The following is a 22969-nucleotide window of genomic DNA, read 5'->3' as shown; positions in this document are numbered from 1 at the left end:
GAAGCCTGCCCGAGTCCTCCCCGCAGCGCTGTCTGGCACATAGAAAGATCTGGGCACAGACGCAGCAGGTCCTGTTGTCCCGCCACTAAGATTTTGCTGGCCTTAATGTTTCATGTGGTTTATTTTGTTCATTATTGTTAAATTTAGTGTTGATGTGTGTGTGTGACAGACGTGTGTATGGGGGGTTAATGAAAATACGGGACAAATCGCGTCCCGTATTAGTTCAATACGGACGCAATCCATCTCTCTGATTGGTCTTGGTGTCTCGAGGCATCCCCTGTTGCATTCACTGATAATGGAAAACTACAACCTCTTTAGTGACTCGTAATGTACAGTTATGATTTTTTTCTTCTGAAGTTGAATTATCCGGGGCTAAAGAAAAAACGTCCGGGGCTGAAGCCCCGGATGCCCAGGCCAGGCGACGCCACTGGACACTGGAGAATGTTAAGCAAAATGTTTACGTTTCAATATAAACAGCAGAGGGCGCTGTTGCTACATTTGGTAACGTGCACATGTTATCATCGTCATCGGCAAATCAATTAAATTATTTCATCTAACCCTGGAATGTCATCAGACATGTGATGTCATTGATGATGTCACCAGTCTCAGCCAGTAAAATCCATCACAGCAGTGGAGGTGGTTCCTTTCTGCTCACCTTCAACCTGGACTCTACACTTCAAACAAGCTTCATAAATGTGATGTCAGCGCCCAACGTGGGGCTCCAACCCACGACCCCTGAGATTAAGAGTCTCATGCTCTACCGACTGAGCTAGCCAGGCTTCAGGTGTTAGTAAATAAGAACAATAATCGAAAAGGGTCTGTAATGTGAGGTTTTATCAGTGTTTCAGAGGAACCAGTTTTCCGTCTGGTCTCCTCTGGACACCACCCAGACAGTTGAAGGACAACATGTGACTAAACTTGTGATTTTCTAGTTTTTCGCAATTGTAGATGCTCACATTTCTATTTCGTAGGTGTCCATTTTTTAGGAGTTGGTGCCGTTGGAAGCCAACTACCTGGTGATGATGTCACCTACTCTCATCCACTTGGCATTATGAGACAATTGGAGCGCATCTCAAGTTCAGCATGACTACGTCGAAATCTGTGTAGACCTGGAGGTTATCAGATTGCTATGCTCCTCAAGCTAGCCTATAGCTAGCTAGTGCAAAATGTCCCACTATCTATGTCTCTACATACCTGTCTAGATGGTTTTGTATAAGATTAAGGGGGAATAGAAACTAAATGATAATTTAGTCCTAAAATGACAACATGCCAGTAGATGGTGGTTAGTGTTGCATCAGATACATAGTTGTGAATAGCAACTCTGTCATTTAGCCTGGGAATGTCATCAAAGACATGTGATGTCACTGAGGATGTCACAAAGACTTATGTAGGGTATACAAAGCACTCCTTAAAGTTAGGATTTTTTTTATTCACATTATTAACAAAAATAGGGAAATAATTCTGCCACAGGAACATGAAAACATGATGACCTCAGCAGGTCATTCTTGGAGTATAGAGGTGAAACATTTCTGATGTTACTGCACTGTGTGAGATTGGGATTGTTTCCATGGACACTGCAGAATTTTAAGCAAAATGTTTATGTTTCAATATAAACAGCAGAGGGCGCTGTTGCTACATTTGGTAACGTGCACATGTTATCATCGTCATCGGCAAATCAATTACATTGTCATAATTACGAATTATTTCATCTAACCCTGGAATGTCATCAGATGTCATTGATGATGTCACCAGTCTCAACCAGTAAAATCCATCTCCTTTCTGCTCACCTTCAACCTGGACTCTACACTTATTATATTTAGTAGTCCGCATCAAATTTTTCGGTCTGTAATTGGTACCAAATGTGCATTGGTTTTAATTTTTACAAGGTTGTTTTGATTAATGCCTCTATAACGCCGCACCTGGTGAACTTTTGGAGGGCGAGGAACTGCAAACCAATTCTATTTTGCTAGGCACCTGGTTAGAGTCGCCAATTACATAATGCAATCCTACAGTTTTAGAGTCGCCAATTACATAATGCAATCCTACAATTTTATTGGCAGGCGTTTGTCCTCGAGAAGCAGCAGAGAAGCGTGTAAGACTGCAGCTCTGCATCCTGGCCTGGACCCTGCATTGTCAGGGGGAGTGTCTAATAACATTGGCCAGATTACTAGAAATAAGAGCTGCACCATCCCGGGTGGGATGAATGCCGTCTTTTCTAATCAGACCGGGCTTTCCCCAAAACGTCTTCCAATTGTCAATAAAGGCCACGTCGTTTTCTGAACACCACCGCGACGGCCAGCGGCGGAGCGAGAGCATGCGGCTAAACATGTCATCGCTGGTCAGATTGGGGAGGGGACCAGAGAAACCTATGGAGTCCGACATGGTTTTGGCGTAGTTATACACCGACACAATATCAACTTTAGTGACTTCCGACTGGCGTAGACGGGAGTCATTAGCGCCAACATGTATGATAACGATTACTAGTTTGCCAGCAGCTTCAAATTTGCTTCAATGTCTCCCGCTCTGGCCCCCGGGATGCACCTAATTATGGTCGCTGGAGTCGGCCTCACATGCGTGACTATGGAGTCGCCAATCACCAGGGTTGGTTTCTCAGCGGGTGTGTCGCTGAGTGGGGAAAATCGGTTATACACATGAAGCGAGTGGTGGTGTTCCGTGCGCCTTTTAGGACTACGCTTCTTCCGAACCGTCACCCAGCCGCCCTGACTGGCCGGCTGCTCGGGAGCTGCAGGGGAGCGGCTAACAGCAGCTACTCTAGGTCTGTCCGCCACTAATTTAGCCTGGCTGGCTGACGAGTCTACCGAACTATGGTCAATTTGGCGGAACCGGACCTCTAACTGACTGAGCCTCGCCTCCAATCCTACAAATAAACTACACTTCAAGCACTTACCGTCTTCGCTAAAGGAGGCAGAGGAATAGCTAAGCATTTCACACACTGAGCAGCAAAGGGGAGAAACAGTGGGAGAAGAGGAAGCCCTGCTAAGAGGCTAACAGAGGCTAACAGACAGAAATGTATCGGTGATTGGTGACAATGAAAGTTACGGAAGAAGAAAATGTGCGAGTGTTGAAATAAAGACGGAAATTTACCAGATTTAGTATTATTTTACCAGAAAACAATCTAAGTTCAGATAAAAAAGTCTGGAGAGATCAGAGCCTGCAACACCGTGCAACGGCAACATACCGCAAACACCATGAAGTGACGTGATGCGTGATACGTGATACGTGATGCGTGATGCGTGACGCAATAAGCAATACAATACCCAATGAGCAAGGAGACTACTCCTTGGAGGAGACTGCTCCTTGAATGAAGAAGTGAACTTTCTTCGTTTTGAAAATCGTTTTGATGGATTTGTTTTTTAATCATTTTCACTTTATATGGTTACAAAACAGAAATCAATCACAAAAGTATTGTTTTGAGCAAAATTGATATCAGCCTAAAGATACTGTAGATAATATGCTGCTTATTTTAATTAGATTTTATAAGGCAGTCATTTTTAGTGATTTTTCAAGTGAATCAAATATAACCTTTCCTCTGGGCGCAGAGCCGGATTAAATAAATGGACTACACTAGGCAGACTGTGATTTTTGGGCCCCCCTCCATCGATGTTATTTATGAAATCTTAAACTTACCAAAGTTACTAATAAAACTTAATTCACATTTTACATAGCATAGTCATAGTCAAGTCGGTTCTTTGTATTCCAAAATAAGTCATGTGTTGTATATTAAACAGTCTATCAGACTATTTTTAGATTTTTATTATTTATACGTTATTACAATGCTCTATTAAATGCTATTAAATTATCCTTATCTTATCGATTGTGAGCATTTTGCAGAAAATCTTAATTAAATGTGTTGATTAAATTGAATAGTTAAATAAGAAGTCAAATTTACAAAGACCAATACAATTTGCAGTAAGACAAACTGTGCTGTAGTATGTATGTCTGTATGTGTATATGTATGTATGTGTATGCATATGCAGATCCATCTGGGAGATTTGCGAGGCCCTGTGTGAAATAGCAAGGGGGGCCCTCGCGCGTGAGCGTAGCGAGCGCGCGCGAAATTTTTGGGTTTTTCGGGTCGGATCGGGTGTTTATATGCGCAATTTTAACTCTCCAATTAGCAAAATACTGGATACCTTCCCCTGCCTCATCATCATCTCTTGCCTCAACGCGGGGCCCCACAGCTGCTTGAGACCCGGGCGGATCGGGGATTTTTGTAACAAATTTATCAAACGTGCCTTTCAGAGAGGCATTAAACTCTTCCATTTTCTTTAGTTTTTTCTTTTTTCATCCCCTGATGGAAATTTCCTGAATCTGTCTCGTTCTCTCGACATTGTGTGACAGTTTGTTCCAACTCCACCCGTCTGGATCAGAGCAGCTTGTGTCTGCGCTTGGTCTGATCAGTTGTATTGAACAACAGACACGCGTCATCATTGCACATATATTTATTGATATGCACAGACTAGTACACATTTAGGTCTGTAATGGAACGTGACTGTTGATATTTATAAGGAAAAAAAAAAAATAGGGGAAAAAAAAAAACGGCCCATAGCGCCAGGCCCCTTGGGGCGCCAGGCCCCGTGTAGTAATAATGCACATATATATATGCCTTAGGTTTTTACCGGCATGTTATCAACCATTAATATGTGTGCAGACAAAAAAAAAAAAAAAAAAAAAAAAAAAATTTTTTTTTTGTCCCTCTGTCTGGGCCCCCCCCCTGTCGGGCCCTAGGCACGTGCCTAGTCTGCCTTTGCGTTAATCCGGCTCTGGGCGCACCTCTAAACTAAATTGTCTGTATTAGCAACCAGTAGCTACTAGACATTGTTTAGGACGTAGTCCGTACACCTGATTTAAGCTTTTTTGGGTCCTGGTTTCAGCTCTACTGGTCCTGGTTTCAGCTCTGCTAGTCCTGGTTTCAGCTCTGCTAGTCCTGGTTTCAGTTCTGCTAGTCCTGGTTTCAGGTCTACTAGTCCTGGTTTCAGGTCTACTAGTCCTGGTTCCAGTTCTATTAGTCCTGGTTTCAGGTCTAGTCCTGGTTCCAGCTAGTGTTTCAGATGTTTCAGTCGTGTGTTTTGAAATGAGGATGGTTGGATTTGATCAAGATGAATTTAAGCTACCATCATGGGTTGCCATTAAGTTACTGGGTGAAGGTGGAAAGGGGGGTGGTAGTCTAGTGGCTACAGAGGTGGGCAGGTTCTGGGGGTGTTTAAAGTGGTCCCTCTTTGGGGGTCGGTGGAGTCCTCTTTGGACAAATGGAGACCTCTAATGGACCTATTGGGCTTGAATCCGGGTCTTCAGAAACCAGTGGGCCACATCACAGCAGGGTTGTCTGTCTGGCGTGGTTTAAACATATTTAATGTTTGTAATGTGAAACAAATAAAAAGGATTTTAAGGCTGAAGGCTCTAAAAAATAAGAGGAACATCCTCGAAAGGAAAACTCTGATCTTTGGAGAGTCACTCATGGTCTGTCGCTCTGAATTTCCACTTCCTCTTCTCCAAAGTTAAGTCTAAATTTATGGTGGAAATGTGCTGACAGTTCATAAACTTAATGTTGTCATTTACCACAACAGATCAGTGTATTACTTTATTAAAATCATATAGTTGATGAATCAACTAACCTCTGGAAACGGTGCTGCTTATTTGTCTCATTTTGATGATTTTATCCCCTGAGCTGTTGAGATCATCATGTGGTCGTGGAGCCATCAAAGAAGGACGCGGTTCCTGGATCGAGGTCCACAACCCAGAGTTTGTGTCCAGGTAGGAGTTAACATCCATCCGTCCTTCCGGCGTTCATCCCCATCTTTAAGAATAAGGGAGATGTGCAGATGGCAACCACAGGGGAATAAAGCTGACATGAGGCAAACAATGAAGCTGTGAAAAAGAGTTTGGTGGACAGCGGTACAGTTTCATGCCGATAGGTCTTGATTTCACTATTCAAAATGCACCTTAACCTTTTTATACTATATATATTTATTATCTGTTCGCACTGTCTTGCAGTGGAGAGGTGATGCTGCTAATCTCACTGTACCCATGTATAATGACAATAAAGTATTCTATTCTATTCTATTCTATTCTATGAAAATCATGTTTTTATAATTGTTTTTAAACTGGTTAATGTTTGGACATTGTTTTAATTCTGAATCCATTCGGTTCCATAGTTTAACTCCACTGACTGATATAGAAAATCTTTTCATTGTTGTTCGTGTTCTGCAAGTCCTGAAATTTAGAGTAGCCCTTAAATTATACCTCCCCTCTCTGTCATAAAACATTTCCTGTAAGTGAGATGGTAATGTTCCTAGCAGGTAAGTTGTTCCTAGCTTTATACATGAATTGTGCTGTTTGGAATTCCACTATGTCAAAAAATGTGATTATTTTAGAATTGAAGAATAATGAATTGGTGTGTTCACGAAAACCAGAGGCAGCTGAACTTTAAATAAAAATAATAATCTGTCGGTGAACGAACACACACACACACACACACACACACCTGCTATTACCTGATGGGTAATGAGACGTGTGTGTCGCTAATGCAACACGACAGCAGATCTGCTACCCATAATTCCATGTTTCGCTGGATGTGTGTGTATCTGTGTGTAATATCTGTCATTTAACGGGACGACACACACAACAGTCTGTCATTAACACACACACACACACACACACACACACACACACACACACACACACACACACACACACACACACACACACACACACACACACACACACACACACACACACACACACACACACACACCAGTGCTGCTGTGACTCAGTGGTCAGTCTGGTCCTCGTCTTCATCACAGTCACACGGATCTTCATCAGCTGCAGGTAAGAAACGCTTTTGAATTGGATTGAATTGAAATGTTTTATTTTGAACATGAAACAGTAGTGAAAACAAAACAAAACAATAATAATCAATAATAAATACATTTAAATAAGAAAACAAAACAAAAATATAAATAAAAACATGCATCCGCCATAATTAACATACTCGAAAAGGAGTAGGTAGTAGTAAAAACTAAACTGTATTTCATTACGATCAACATTTATTTATTTAATTTCTATACAAAAAACAAAAGATATCTATATATACTTATATAACACATACACACACACACACACATATATATATATATATAGACACTGTATAAATATATGTATATACACACACACAAATGTGATATAAATATACCCATTTATAAATTAATATATCAGTATCAACAATATACAAAAAAGAAAACCAAAACAAACAAACAACTCATAACAGCAGAGCCCACCCCCCAAGAGCTGCTAAACTTACTTATTCTGACCTTCGACCCGGTTCAGCCTTCTGGGTCTGGAACCGGGTCGTGACCCCTGACCTCCGTGTTTCTCCAGCTGAAACTCACTTGCAATAAAGTAAAAAAGGCTTGTGTTTTTATAAATTAGAGACTATTTTGGACTATTTTGTTAGTTTGAAGAATTTAAAATGTTCTCACCCCGACGGCAGACATTTGTTCTAGATGTAGGAATATTATTTCTAAAGGGGCTGATGTTGCAGTGAGTAACGTTGACCTTCAAACCTCAGCTGCTCCTCTAAGGCCTTTGCTGATGTCTTACCTCCTTAAATCCCGAGGAAACACTGAGGTGCTACTTTGGATCTAAAACCTCCATAAATATTTTGATTTGATTTGATTTTATTAGGATCCCCTTTAGCTGATGTAGTTTACATCAAGTACTCTTCCTGGGGTCCGATCAATAAAACAATAAAAATAATATGATCAAAATAAAAAAATAAAAATACAGTTCAGAAATACACTAACAAACATCACAAAAAGATTTACATAGACAACATACAGTCTATAAAAGTAACAACATTTAACAAATCAGCAAATTTAACAATCATCACAAAAAGATTTACATAGACAACGTACAGTCTATAAAAGTAACAACATTTAACAAATCAGCAAATTTAGCAAACATCACAAAAAGATTTACATAGACAACATGCTATAAAAGCAAATCAGCAAATTTAGCAATTAATTTAGCAAGCAAATAGCAGCAAAGCATAGTCTTAACATCCAATCAGATATAGTTACATGTGATTTTGTGGGGGATCATCACACATATACAGTGTCAAAAAAACTTTTTGACACTGTAAAACAAAAATTTGACTGCTGAATCCTGAAAAAGCTTCTCCACTCTCGGGTTCACATCTCAGATCTGAACTGATTTACATCTTAGATCTGAACTGATTTACATCTTAGATCTGAACTGATTTACATCTCAGATCTGAACTGATTTACATCTTAGATCTGAACTGATTTACATCTCAGATCTGAACTGATTTACATCTTAGATCTGAACTGATTTACATCTTAGATCTGAACTGATTTACATCTCAGATCTGAACTGATTTACATCTCAGATCTGAACTGATTTACATCTCAGATCTGAACTGATTTACATCTCAGATCTGAACTGATTTACATCTCAGATCTGAACTGATTTACATCTTAGATCTGAACTGATTTACATCTCAGATCTGAACTGATTTACATCTCAGATCTGAACTGATTTACATCTCAGATCTGAACTGATTTACATCTTAGATCTGAACTGATTTACATCTCAGATCTGAACTGATCTTTCTATTTAAATGACGTGTCTGGTATGGGCGTCTCCGATCACCAGAGGTGAGCGTGTCTGGGGTTTAGTAGGCTGACTACCACCTTGAGAACATATCAATAACAAAGTTATGATGCTGGTCCATAAAGATCTGGTTCTGGTCTATAAAGTTCTGGTTCTGGTCTATAAAGTTCTGGTTCTGGCCTATAAAGTTCTGATGCTGGTCTATAAAGTTCTGATGCTGGTCTATAAAGTTCTGGTTCTGGTCCATAAAGTTCTGATGCTGGTCTATAAAGTTCTGGTTCTGGTCCATAAAGTTCTGGTGCTGGTCTATAAAGTTCTGGTTCTGGTCTATAAAGTTCTGGTTCTGGTCTATAAAGTTCTGGTTCTGGTCTATAAAGTTCTGATGCTGGTCTATAAAGTTCTGGTTCTGGTCTATAAAGTTCTGGTTCTGGTCCATAAAGTTCTGGTTCTGGTCTATACAGTTCTGGTTCTGGTCTATAAAGCCCTGAAGGGTCCAGGACCAGAACACATCCCGACCTCCTGACCCGGTATGAACCTTCCAGACCCCTCAGGTCATCTGGATCTGGTTCTTCATCAGTTCCCAGAACCAGAACCAGCTGCACCTGAAGAGAGATCCAGATCCAGTTAAACTTGAGTTGATCATTTTTTAAGAACTAATTTCATCTATTGTTCTTATTTCTTTTTTTCTTTCTTTTTGTTTAAATTTTAAACCAGGCTTCATATTTCTAATATGTGATGTTTTAATGTCTCTGTAAAGCGTTTGAATCTCCGTGTTGTTGAATTGGGATGTAAACCTGCAGGTTCAGAGTAGTTGAACATCAGAGTACCTTAGAATGATGTACTTGTAGTTCTTCACTGGTGTACTTGTACTTCTTCACAGATTCTGCCGCAGGACGACCATGACCTCCACAGTGAGTGCTCCGCCGCTCTTCTTCTCTGTTTTTCTACACCCAGCTGCGTCCACCACGGTGAAGCATCAGTTCAGCCATCGGGTTTCACCAGGGTCTCCAGGTTTCTGGGCTCCAGGTTGATCAGGGTCTCCAAGTTTCTGGGGTCCAGGTTCACCAGGGTCTCCAAGTTTCTGGGGTCCAGGTTCATCAGGGTCTCCAGGTTTCTGGGGTCCAGGTTCATCAGGGTCTCCAGGTTTCTGGGGTCCAGGTTCATCTGGATCTTCAGGTTTCATCAGGGTCTTCAGGTTTCTGGGGTCCAGGTTCATCAGGGTCTCCAGGTTTCTGGGGTCCAGATTCATCAGGGTCTTCAGGTTTCTGGGGTCCAGGTTCATCTGGATCTTCAGGTTTCTGGGGTCCAGGTTCATCTGGATCTTCAGGTTTCTGGGGTCCAGGTTCATCTGGATCTTCAGGTTTCTGGGGTCCAGGTTCATCTGGATCTTCAGGTTTCTGGGGTCCAGGTTCATCTGGATCTTCAGGTTTCTGGGGTCCAGATTCATCTGGATCTTCAGGTTTCTGGGGTCCAGATTCATCTGGATCTTCAGGTTTCTGGGGTCCAGGTTCATCAGGGTCTCCAGGTTTCTGGGGTCCAGATTCACCAGGGTCTCCAGGTTTCTGGGGTGCAGGTTCATCAGGGTCTTCAGGTTTCTGGGGTCCAGGTTCATCAGGGTCTCCAGGTTTCTGGGGTCCAGATTCATCAGGGTCTTCAGGTTTCTGGGGTCCAGGTTCATCAGGGTCTCCAGGTTTCTGGGGTCCAGATTCATCAGGGTCTTCAGGTTTCTGGGGTGCAGGTTCATCAGGGTCTTCAGGTTTCTGGGGTGCAGGTTCATCAGGGTCTCCAAGTTTCTGGGGTCCAGGTTGATCAGGGTCTCCAGGTTTCTGGGGTCCAGATGGGTTTGAACCTCTTCAGTAAAACTCCAGAAATACGTTCAAGTTCAAGCCAAACTGAATAAATAAAAACTAAACTAAATAGAAAAGCACCCAGAAAATGAACTAAAAAGAAATAATTTAGAAATTCACAAATGAAAAAAGTGACTTTATAAAAATGGAAATTTAATAAAATACTTGTGATGATAAATGTGTAAATAAATAAAGTAAAGGCAGCATCATCTCAGCAGAACCTTCAAGTGGATGTCTGGAACAAATCCAGCTGGACCAGGACTCTGATCCAGCTGGACCAGGACCCTGATCCATCTGGACCAGGACTCTGATCCAGCTGGACCAGGACTCTGATCCTGCTGGACCAGGACTCTGATCCTGCTGGACCAGCTGGACCAGGACTCTGATCCTGCTGGACCAGCTGGACCAGGACTCTGATCCAGCTGGACCAGGGGTCGCAACCCAAAATTTTGAAAAAGCCATATTGGACCAAAAACACAAAAAACAAATATGTCTGGAGCCGCAAAAAATGAAAAGTCTTGTATAAGCCTTAGAATGAAGACAACACATGCTTCATGTTTCTATATTAGTTATAACTGGGGGAAGATTTTTTTCATTATGCACTTCGAGAAAAAAGTCGAAATGTCGAGAAAAAAGTCGAATTTTCGAGAAAAAAGTCGAAATGTCAAGATTAATGTTGAAGTACAATCTTGAGACAAAAGTCGAAATGTCGAGAAAAAAGTCCAAATGTTGAGAAAAAAGTCCAAATGTTGAGAAAAAAGTCAAAATTTTGAGAAAAAAGTCAAAATTTTGAGAAAAAATAAAAATATTGAGATTAAAAAGGAAAGGAAAAAGTAAGAAAAAAGATTTAAAAAAGGAGAAAAGAAAAAAAGAAGGAAAAAAGAAAAAAGAAAAAAAAAACAGGAAAAAACAGAAAAAAGAAGAAAAAAGGAAAAAAAGAAGAAAAGAGGAAAAAAAGGAAAAAAAGAAGAAAAAAATGAAAAAAAAGGTCAAACATTTTTGAAAAAGCTCCAGGGAGCCACTAGGGCGGCGCTAAAGAGCCACATGCGGCTCTAGAGCCGCGGGTTGCCGACCCCTGGTCTAGACCAGGACTCTGATCCGGTTCGGGTGATCAGGGTCGTATTGATCTCTGGTGATCAGGGTGGTATTGATCTCTGGTGATCTGGGTGGTATTGATCTCTGGTGATCTGGGTGGTATTGATCTCTGGTGATCTGGGTGGTATTGATCTCTGGTGATCTGGGTGGTATTGATCTCTGGTGATCTGGGTGGTATTGATCTCTGGTGATCTGGGTGGTATTGATCTCTGGTGATCTGGGTGGTATTGATCTCTGGTGATCTGGGTGGTATTGATCTCTGGTGATCAGGGTCGTATTGATCTCTGGTGATCAGGGTCGTATTGATCTCTGGTGAATAGCTTCACTTGTGTTTCAGAGGCTGGACGAAGACGCCACAAAGCGCTACGTCCAGGAGAACGACGGCCTGCAGCAGCAACAAGACGAGGTAAAGAGTCACCTGACCACGTTACAGACCTCTAGCCCCGCCCACCTGAACCTTCTGGTCAACAGGTGTATCAAACACATTCATCTGATTGATCATGGTGGGTGAAATATAAACACCTTCATCTGATTGATCAGTTGTAGAAAAATACAACCTCAGTTTCCATCTGATCCATATTTATTTAACATCGTATCATTAAAAGAACAACAGGGACAAACTGCTCATTAAAGTTAGGGCTGATCGTCAGTCATTGACGAAAAGATCGTCAGTCATTGATGAACAGATCGTCAGTCATTGATGACCCGATCATTAGTCATTGATGACCCAATCGTCAGTCATTGATGACCCAATCGTCAGTCGTTGTTGAACAGATCGTCAGTCATTGATGACTAGGGGTGTATCAATATATCGTGCCACGAAATTTCGCGATACAAAAAAGTCACGAAACGTCCCGTGGAGGTGACAAACTGTATCGCGATATTGGGTTATTAATATTAATAGCCTATACTGTGTTGACTAGTAACGCGCAGTGTATTGGTGCCGACCGCACCTCGACCCGCGGACGAAAAACTGACTACGCTCAGAAGAAACTGGTACCGTTTTCCGGTCCCGATCACGGGACTATTGGGACTATCGGGTTTTGAGCTCTGAACTTTTACTTATGTAAGTCTGGTGTAGAGTTAAGCCTTACCTTATTAAATTAAACCTTTTTGGGGTCGTGAGTAGGATAAACACGGGGACAACTTCTGCTGAGTTCCAGTGTACTTTAATGTCCCTCAACAGTGTAGGATTTTAGAACATCAACACAGCACCTAGTGCCGTACTGTGGCGTATCACTCCGCCCAATCTAAAACAGACTAATCACTACAGATAAACTGACTAGTGTCATTATAGTCCCTGATTTACATCAGAATATAAAGAATATATTTATAAAATAATGAACCCTGAATTACCAAAATAACCTTAACAAAAATAAATCTCCTCTTACACTTATACGGTGAACATGAATCAATCTTTTTTATGATGTAAAATTGTATGTATTTATTTACTTTTATCTATTTAATTTTAGTTGTTAAATTTCTGGAAAAGAAAAAAGTCAAATCATACATGAGAGAAACTATTCAGTTTGTGGCAAAATATTTGTACTTGTATGAAACTGAAGATGCATAATGCAAACCTGACATTTACTTTTAGTTCAGTTTGTGGAAAATGGTTGGCCTGGCTTTCTCTTTAAAACTTAAACAGTTATAAAGCATTACAAACTGTAACAATAGGGCAAACGCACAGCATTGTTTTGTATTTTGTGTCTTTCAAATAAAAGACCTTTTTTTCCAGTCATATGTTCCTCATTCAAGGTTGTTAAAAAAATACTGCTATAATATCGTATCGTTATCGTGACCTCAATATGGTGTATCGTACCGTATCGTGAGATTAGTGTATCGTTACACCCCTATTGATGACCCAATCGTCAGTCATTGTTGAACAGATCGTCAGTCATTGATGACCCGATCAGTCATTGACGAACAGATCGTCCGTCATTGATGAACAGATTGTCCGTCATTGACAAACAGATCGTCCGTCATTGATGACCTAATCGTCAGTCATTGATGACCCGATCGTCAGTTATTGATGACCCGATCATCAGTCATTGATGAACCAATCGTCAGTCATTGATGAACAGATCGTCCGTCATTGATGACCCGATCGTTAGTCATTTATGACCCGATCGTCAGTCATTGATGACCCGATCGTCAGTCATTGATGAACAGATCGTCCGTCATTGACGAACAGATCGTCCGTCATTGATGACCCGATCGTTAGTCATTTATGACCCGATCGTCAGTCATTGACGAACAGATAGTCAGTCATTGATGAACCGATCGTCAGACATTGATGAACAGATCGTCAGTCATTGATGACCCGACCGTCAGTCATTGATGACCCGATCGTCAGTCATTGATGAACAGATCGTCAGTAATTGACGAACAGATCGTCCGTCATTGATGACCCGATCGTTAGTCATTCATGACCCGATCGTCAGTCATTGACGAACAGATAGTCAGTCATTAATGAACCGATCGTTAGACATTGATGAACAGATCGTCAGTCATTGATGACCCAATCGTCAGTTATTGATGACCCGATCATCAGTCATTGATGAACCAATCGTCCGTCATTGACGAACAGATCGTCAGTCAGTGATGACCCGACCGTCAGTCATTGATGACCTGTACAGAGTCCTGAAGCAGCGGACAAATAGACACCTATTAAATTGTGTCTATTTGTATATAAATTAAATAAATTATAAATTATTACATTAAACACCTATTATTCCTGGGCCATTAGACTGTTAAATAATACACAACATAGCATAACATAGCATAACATAACACAACAATACATAACATAACACAACAATACATAACAGGTGTATTTTTCTGAATGATGTGGGAGTGATGTATGGATCACAGTTTGTTGCATTTTATCCATTCATTGTTTTATTGCTTTTATTTTTTTATACTGTGCTTTTTATACTTATTTATTCTTCTTATTTTGATAGCTTCTTTTGCACTTTGGTGGGAACATCCTAACCAATCACATTGTAACTTGAGCACAATGACAATAAAGTCTATTCTATTCTACCTGATCGTCAGTCATTGATGACCTGATCGTCAGTCATTGATGACCCGATCGTCAGTCATTGACAAACAGATCGTCAGTCATTGATGAACTTTGGCATCACAGCACAAACACCTCACTGTTGAGCACGGTGATGGAGTGATGATGGTCTGGGGTTTAACTGAGCTGAAAGCTGACTTTTTTTTATTGTCTTAATTTTGTTAAAAAGAGGACATGATAAAATGGTGTGTTGTTGTTGATCAGAGGTTGTATTTGTCCAACGTCAAGTCCAAATAATACTAAAGTACAGGTTAGGATTGATTACTATGTCCCTACGATGGTGAGTCAAACAGGACGACTCACGTCTGTCTGCTGACTCCGATTCAGAGACGTAAACTACGATGATCACACCTCGTTCATCACACACATTTTCACCATAAAATAAGTGTGAATTTTTGTTCATAACTGATCGTTTAATTTCTTTTTTTCTGCCGTTAAATCATTTTCAGACCTGAGGGATGAACCAGGAGACCTTCAGAGGGCCGTGAACCCTAGTTTAGCCTCCACAGAGCTAAGCTAGCTAGCTAACTAGCTAGATAACTTCAGTACTGAACCTGTAATGATGTGCAGGTCTGGAGTTTGTCCACCAGGTGGCAGAAAAGAAAACCATAAACTGCAGGTCAACATGTAGTACAAGTGGAAAATACTGTCACCATAGCAACCAGCAGGTAAAAGTAATTAATTCTAATGTTTCAGCAGTGTGTATGTTACGCCCACAGAGGTCAATCTGACTCATAGGGTGACATATTTCAGAAAATCATTTATTCTGGAAGAATAAATAAAAAACGGAAATGTGAGTCGGGTGATCGTCAGTGGCTTTTACTGGTCCCGGTGTTAACTGCCAACTGAACTTATTTGGACCAATACAAATGACAATATAAACAATAACAATATCATATCAAAATCACAGTATTATGTAAAAATCTCAATATTTCAAAATATGCTAATAACAATACATTCACTAAATATTTCCATTTAAAATCAATAGGCTAATAGAATCACAATAAACATAAAATAGGTGGTTATGAATAAACGTAGGCTATTAAAAATGATCAATTCTATATAAGGCTAATGAAAGTACTCATTCTATATTTATATTATCTACAATTCTTATTATTATCTAAATATAACAATTATATTATTCCCTTATGCCTTTAGTCACACAACAATTACATCAATAATATAATTTCTCCCATTTATCCTCTGGTTTACTTATGAAGTATTACAGCCTGTGTGCTGCCTGGTTGCCATAGCAACAGTAAACTACAGCGCTGCTAATCAGCTGGCGGAAAATTAATAACCGTTGGGGGAAAATTAATAAAACACAGAAAATATAAACAACAAAACTCTCTAAAATTACATCATACTCATACATCCTATCAGTATGTTATGTTATGAATCTTTATTTCGGCTTGTACAGAACAAGATGAAAAGGAAGAAAAAAAAACAACATTTCTTTTGCCGAAAAGGTGTAGCTGAAGCCGTAGCTTATAGGAAGAAGAAGAAGAAAAAAATAAGTAAGACAAAATATAAAATTGACGTTTCACATCCTAGAATGTTTTTGATAGTATACTTTATAATTATAATGTTTTATATTTATTTACAATATTTTCTTTAAACAATTTCTTAAACTTGACGATAGAGCGACACATTTTTAGGTTGTTATTACAACTATTCCAAATTTCTCTAGCCTTAACTGATGTACATCTCTTTTTAATATTAGTTCTTGCTGTCGTCGTCTCAAACATGAGTTTCCCCCTCAGGTCATAGCGGGTTTCTTTTATCTGGAACAAATCCTGAATGCAGTTTGGAAGCAGTTTCTGCTGGGCTTTAAAGGCAAATAAAACAGTTTTCTGCTCTACTATATCATGGAATATAGTCAGGCAAACGTTACATCCGACTACGATTGCCAGTTGTAACATTAATTTGACCAGAGCCACTCATCGTAACCGGCGAGCTGCTGCCAACTCGTCCCAGTTTAGGAACTAGCGCAAATACCGCTAACAAAATACACGTTACAATGCGACAGTTTACTATATAAATCTTACAATATTGACAAATTGTAGTAATGCTTATGTAACATTTACCCACCTGAAAGAATAAATATAAAAACGGAAATGTGAGTCGGCTGATCGTCAGTGGCTTTTACTGGTCTCAGTGTTAACGGCCTACTGAAGAATTCAGCGCAACCCACAGCTTATAAACCCCCAGGTGGTGTCGTGCCTTTTACAGTCCAAAAAAAATAAGAAATGCTTAAAATTGAATGGGGGTGTCTGTAAATATGCAATATAAGAGTTAGATATAAAATAACATTTTTAAGTGAGCAGGCAATGATGAATATCCTATGTGCCACATGTACATCACAAAAATATAAAAACTATCAAATAAATACAGACTACGTGGAGTAACCTGTATATAAAAATACTTGCAACGATAAACCCAACAGGACGATAACAGACACAGCTCCATTAGTGTTGTAGCCTGATGATCCTGTAGTGGTTACTATGACAACAGAGATGCTCTCATGGAGAAGCTGCTCCGCTGTCTGCCCAGGCTTTGGTGGAGAGGATGGTCCAGGTGATCCATGATGGGTAACAGGGTCCAGATCCAGACCTGCAGGTCCTCTACAGACCACTAGGGTCCAGATCCAGACCTGCAGGTCCTCTACAGACCACTAGGGTCCAGATCCAGACCTGCAGGTCCTCTACAGACCACTAGGGTCCAGATCCAGACCTGCAGGTCCTCTACAGACCACTAGGGTCCAGATCTATGGAGCCAAATCAAGGCCAAAAGTTTTGCTAATTTGAAAATAAAATTTGAACCTGAAAATTCTTTTTTAAAGTTTCAGTTTTATTTTTTTCAGTATCAGATCTTTTTTTCAGTTTCAAATCTTTTTATTTCAGTTTCAAATCTTTTTTTCAGTTTCATATCTTTTTTTTTCAGTTTCACTTCTTTTTTTTCAGTTTCAAATTTTTTGTTCAGGTTCAGACTTTTGGCCCTGATCTGGCGTGGGGGGCGTGACATCAACTGAGAGGGGCGTGGCATCATGAGTGACAGCTTAAGAGAGAAGGCGGGGGACGTTCCTCAGTCATGTTGCCTTCAGGAAACGTAGGTTAAAAAAGAATTTTCAGGTTCAAATTTTATTTTCAAATTAGCAAAACTTTTGGCCTTGATTTGGCTCCATACAGATCCAGACCTGCAGGTCCTCTACAGACCACTAGGGTCCAGATATGCAGGTTCTACTGACTGGTCGCCACAACGCCACAACTAACTTTGATTGACATGAAGTGGGCATGTCCCAACCAGCTTCTGCTCATTCCATCCGTCGTGTCAGTCATGTTATCATCTGTATTCTCTGGAAATCATTCTAGATAAAGCTGAGCCAGAGCTGAGGACGTGGGCGGTGCTGGTCTAGATCCTGACTACGAGCTACATCAGAACTTCATCTGAGACTGTTGACAGTTCAGAACAACAGACGGGATGTTGGCAAACACCCGCCGATTCGCTGCAGACATGGTTCATCCAAACATCAGCAAATGGGTGAAACTAGGAGGTGTTCATACAACATGACCACAAGTAACCTGGCTTAACTCATTCTAACCTCTGATGCAAACTGATATTACCTTCAAACACATGATTACGACCTTTTCCGTCTTTGTTTGACAGGGTTATAGTTGGTGATGCCAGGATTTATTTCAGCTGTGTGAATCAACGACACCTTGTAAAGTTTCTGTGAACAGCCAGCTGAAGGTTCACCGCCAGGTCAAGGACTGATGAGCGGCAATAAACTCTGACGACACTTTCAATCAGGTCCACATGGGACTGATAACGTTGGTCGGTTTAATCATTATCAGGATCAGACAATAAAACCTCTCTGTTCAATGACTTTAACTTAATTAATATGATTACCTCGCTGGATCCAGCTAACTTTAACTTGGATAACATTACTAGCTTACTGGATCCAATTACCTGTAACTTGATTACAGCCAGCTAACTTTAATTTAGTTAGCATTACTAGCTCACTGGAACCAGCTACCTTTTAACTTGGTTATCATTTCTAGCTCACTGGAACCTAGGGTCGCCACCCGTCCCGTAAAATACGGAATTGTCCTTTATTTGAGAAAACAATGTTGCGTCCCGTATTGAACTAATACTTTTACACCATATTCTAGTTGAATTATTGAAATAAATTAACCTTTACACCATATTCTATTTGAATTATTGAAATAAATTAACCTTTACACCATATTCTAGTTGAATTATTGAAATAAATTAACTTTTACACCATATTCTAGTTGAATTATTGAAATAAGTTAACTTTTACACCATATTCTAGTTGAATTATTGAAATAAATTAACTTTTACACCATATTCAAGTTGAATTATTGAAATACGTTAACTTTTACACCATATTCTAGTTGAATTATTGAAATAAATTAACTTTTACACCATATTCTAGTTGAATTATTGAAATAAATTAACTTTTACACCATATTCTAGTTGAATTATTGAAATAAATTAACTTTTACACCATATTCAAGTTGAATTATTGAAATACGTTAACTTTTACACCATATTCTAGTTGAATTATTGAAATAAATTAATTTTTACACCATATTCTAGTTGAATTATTGAAATAAATTAACTTTTACACCATATTCTAGTTGAATTATTTAAATACGTTAACTTTTACACCATATTCTAGTTGAATTATTGAAATAAATTAACTTTTACACCATATTCTAGTTGAATTATTGAAATAAATTAACCTTTACACCATATTCTAGTTGAATTATTGAAAAAAGTTAACTTTTACACCATATTCTAGTTGAATTATTGAAATAAATTAACTTTTATACCATATTCTTCACCTGTAGGCTATATTACATCTGGGCTGATGTGGACATACTTAGCATAGGAGGCTATTTCAGCTGCTATATGGTTGGCTGTTTGTACAGTCATGCAAGTTCAATGCTATTAAAGCACTTTAAACTTTAAATCAAAGTATTTTGTTTTTTCATATAAAATAAACACATTTTTATTCAGTTTAGAAGTTTTGGGGCTTTTTTTTTTGGCTCCTGCGCTGCTGAAATCAGGGCGTCCCTTATTTCTATTTCTGAAAGGTGGCAACCTTACTGGAACCAGCTAACTTTAACTTGGTTATCATTACTAGCTCACTGGATCCATCTAACTTTAACTTAATTAAAATGATTAGCTCACTGGATCCAACTAACTTTAACTTAATTAGAATGATTAGCTCACTGGATCCAACTAACTTTAACTTAATTAGAATGATTAGCTCACTGGATCCCACTAACTTTAACTTAATTAGAATGATTAGCTCACTGGAGCCAGCTAAGAGTAACCTTTATCACCAGGTTATTCATCTGAATACGAGAAAAGTGCAAGAAGCAAAGTAATGTTAACGGTAGCATAAACCAGATTATCAGTGGACATTGGACACTTGTGAGCAGGTAGAATGACTCGCTAGTTTACTTTACTGATTTTAAAAGTATGTTATGTTTGGCTGTCTTCAAAACCCTCCTCTGAATATCTGTGTTTTACTCTGGTCTTTGTCGTAGCTGGTTGGGGTTCAGTGGGACGGGAACAAACACGTTATAAGGAGGTACGTTTAGACCAGGGGTCGGCAACCCGCGGCTCTAGAGCCGCATGTGGCTCTTTAGCGCCGCCCTAGTGGCTCCTGGAGCTTTTTCAAAAATGTTTGACCTTTTTTTTCCTTTATTCTTTTTTTTTTCCTTTTTTTCTCTTTTTTTCTTCTTTTTTCCTTTTTTTCTTTTTTCTTCTTTTTTCCTTTTTTTCTCTATTTTCTTCCTTTTTCTTTTCCTTTTTAATTTCAACATTTTGACTTTTTTCTAGAATTTTTTTTCTCAAGATTGTACTTCAACATTAATCTTGACATTTCAACTTTTTTCCCGAAATTTCAACTTTTTTCCCAAGATTTTGACTTTTTTCTATACATTTTGACTTTTTTCTCGACATTTCGACTTTTTTCTCAAAATTGTACTTCAATATTAATCTTGACATTTCGACTTCTTTCTCGACATTTCAACTTTTTTCCCAAAATTTCGACTTTTTTCCCAAAATTTGGACTTTTTTCTATACATTTTGACTTTTTTCCTCAACACTTTGACTTTTTTCTCGACATTTCAACTTTTTTCTCGAGATTGTACCTCAACATTAATCTCGACATTTCTAATGTTTTTCTCGACATTTTAACTTTTTTCTCGACATTTCTCTCAACATTTCGAATTTTTTCTCAACCTTTTTGCCTTTTGCCATTTGTCTTCATTCTAAGGCTGATACAAGGCTTTTCATTTTTTGTGGCTCCAGACATATTTGTTTTTTGTGTTTTTGGTCCAATATGGCTCTTTCAACATTTTGGGTTGCAGACCCCTGGTTTAGACCAACCGAGGTGTTAAAGCAGGAAGTCACATGAATATCCGTGTGTTGGCAGGGTTATGCAGCAGGCGGCTTGGCGTGGTAAACCAGAATAAAATAAGTAGACACCGCAAAAACGGAGATAAAAGAACTTTATACAGACAGTCTTTTGTTTCACTCGATTCACAACTGAAGTCAGCTGTGGATGCGCAGCCATTTATTGAACACACCCACAATCACAGCACCTGTCTTGTCAATCAGCTCAATCAATTAACAAGTGACACCTCACAACTTGAGTCCATCAAACAAAGACAAATAATTGAGAGCACTCTCTGCTCAACAGCTCTCCTCCTCTGAATATCTGTGTTTTACTCCGGTCTTTGTTGTAGCTGGTTGGGGTTCAGTGGGACTGGAACAAACACGTTATAAGGAGGTCCGTTTAGAGTCTAGACCAGGGGTCGGCAACCCAAAATGTTGAAAGAGCCATATTGGACCAAAAACACAAAAAACAAATATGTCTGGAGCCGCAAAAAATGAAAAGACTTGTATCAGCCTTAGAATGAAGGCAACACATGCTGCAAGTTTCTATATTAGTTAGAACTGGGGGAAGATTTTTTTTTCATTATGCACTTCGAGAAAAAAGTGGAAATGTCGAGAAAAAAGTCAAAATGTTGAGAAAAAAGTCAAAATGTCGATATTAATGTTGAAGTACAATTGCAAGAAAAAAGTCGAAATGTTGAGAGAAAAGTCGAAATGTCGAGAAAAAAGTCGAAATGTCGAGCAAAAAGTTGAAATGTTGAGAAAAAAGTCAAAACTTTGAGAGAAAAAAGTCAAAATGTTGAGAGGAAAAAGGAAGAAAAAAGAGAAAATTAAAGCTGCAAGCAGCGATGAACGGGCCCTCGCACTCACGGCCACCGCCCCCCATAAGCATATCAGAAACGACACCACCCACGACTTCCTATGTCAAACCATTCAAAAGTTATAGCAGAAAATCGGGACAACCAATCAGAAGAAGGGGCGGGGCTAATTAAGGCCAACGAAGCTTAATAGCTTAATACCGAGTCCTATGACACAACCCACGACTTCCTATGTCAAACCATTCAAAAGTTATAGCAGAAAAAAGGGACAACCAATCAGAAGAAGGGGCGGGGCTAATTCAGGACAATGAAGGTCGAGGACTTCATAAAGAGTCCCATGACACCACCCACGACTCTCTATGTCAAACCATTCAAAAGTTATAGCAGAAAATCGGGACAACCAATCAGAAGAAGGGGCGGAGCTAATTTTCACCAATTATGGTCAAGGACTCCATACCAAGTCTCATGACACCACTCACGACGCTTTATGTCAAACCATTCAAAAGTTATGGCAGAGAAAAGTATTCTAGGGGGCGCTGTTGAGCCGTTAGGCCACGCCCATTAATGCAAACCATGAAATATCACATTTATCGCCAGGCCTGGCTTGCATGCAAAATTTGGTGACTTTTGGAGAACTATCAAATATGGACCAATCAGATGAAGGGGTGTGTGCTTTTTGGTGTCTAGCGTCGCCACGGTAACACTTTTGAAAGAGAAAAGTAATGCGCATAGTCGCAAGATGGAGACGCACATTTTGATGTATAACACACCTGGGTGCACGTTACGGTTCGGGCCGTATTAATTGCCGAAGGAATGGCATAAATTGCGCCAAAATTACACAATTAATTCAAAATGGCTGACTTCCTGTTCGGTTTCGGCCATGGCGCCAAGAGACTTTTCTTCAAGTTGCGACATGATACAGGTGTGTACCGATTTTTGTGCATGTACGTCAAACCGTAGTATGGGGCTTGAGGCACAAAGTTTTCCGGGGGGCGCTGTTGAGCCATTTTGCCACGACCATTAATACAAACGATGAA

At 39.6% G+C, this 22969-nt stretch overlaps 1 protein-coding gene and 1 non-coding gene across 3 annotated transcripts in view; one reads left to right on the top strand and one right to left on the bottom strand.

Moving 5' to 3' along the window:
• Positions 1–705: 705 nt before the first annotated feature.
• trnak-cuu (transfer RNA lysine (anticodon CUU)) lies at positions 706–779 on the bottom strand. Its single transcript has one exon. It is a non-coding gene; the product is annotated as a tRNA-Lys (tRNA).
• A 6056-nt stretch (positions 780–6835) lies between these two features.
• Positions 6836–22969, top strand: part of LOC133420226 (sodium/hydrogen exchanger 9B2) — a 39091-nt gene continuing 22957 nt past the window's right edge. For both annotated transcript variants that reach the window (XM_061709842.1, XM_061709840.1), the window contains exons 1-3: positions 6836–6849; positions 9533–9563; positions 11932–12000. In XM_061709842.1, the coding sequence (XP_061565826.1) occupies positions 9552–9563; positions 11932–12000 (81 nt within the window). In that variant the 5' untranslated portion in view covers positions 6836–6849; positions 9533–9551. The remainder of the gene's footprint in view (positions 6850–9532; positions 9564–11931; positions 12001–22969) is intronic.

This window comes from Cololabis saira, chromosome 20 (assembly GCF_033807715.1).
Source record: "Cololabis saira isolate AMF1-May2022 chromosome 20, fColSai1.1, whole genome shotgun sequence".
Classification (NCBI taxonomy): Eukaryota; Metazoa; Chordata; class Actinopteri; order Beloniformes; family Belonidae; genus Cololabis; species Cololabis saira.
The sequence above is the reverse complement of the archived record's forward strand: the minus strand, read 5'-3'. Positions and strand labels throughout refer to the sequence as shown.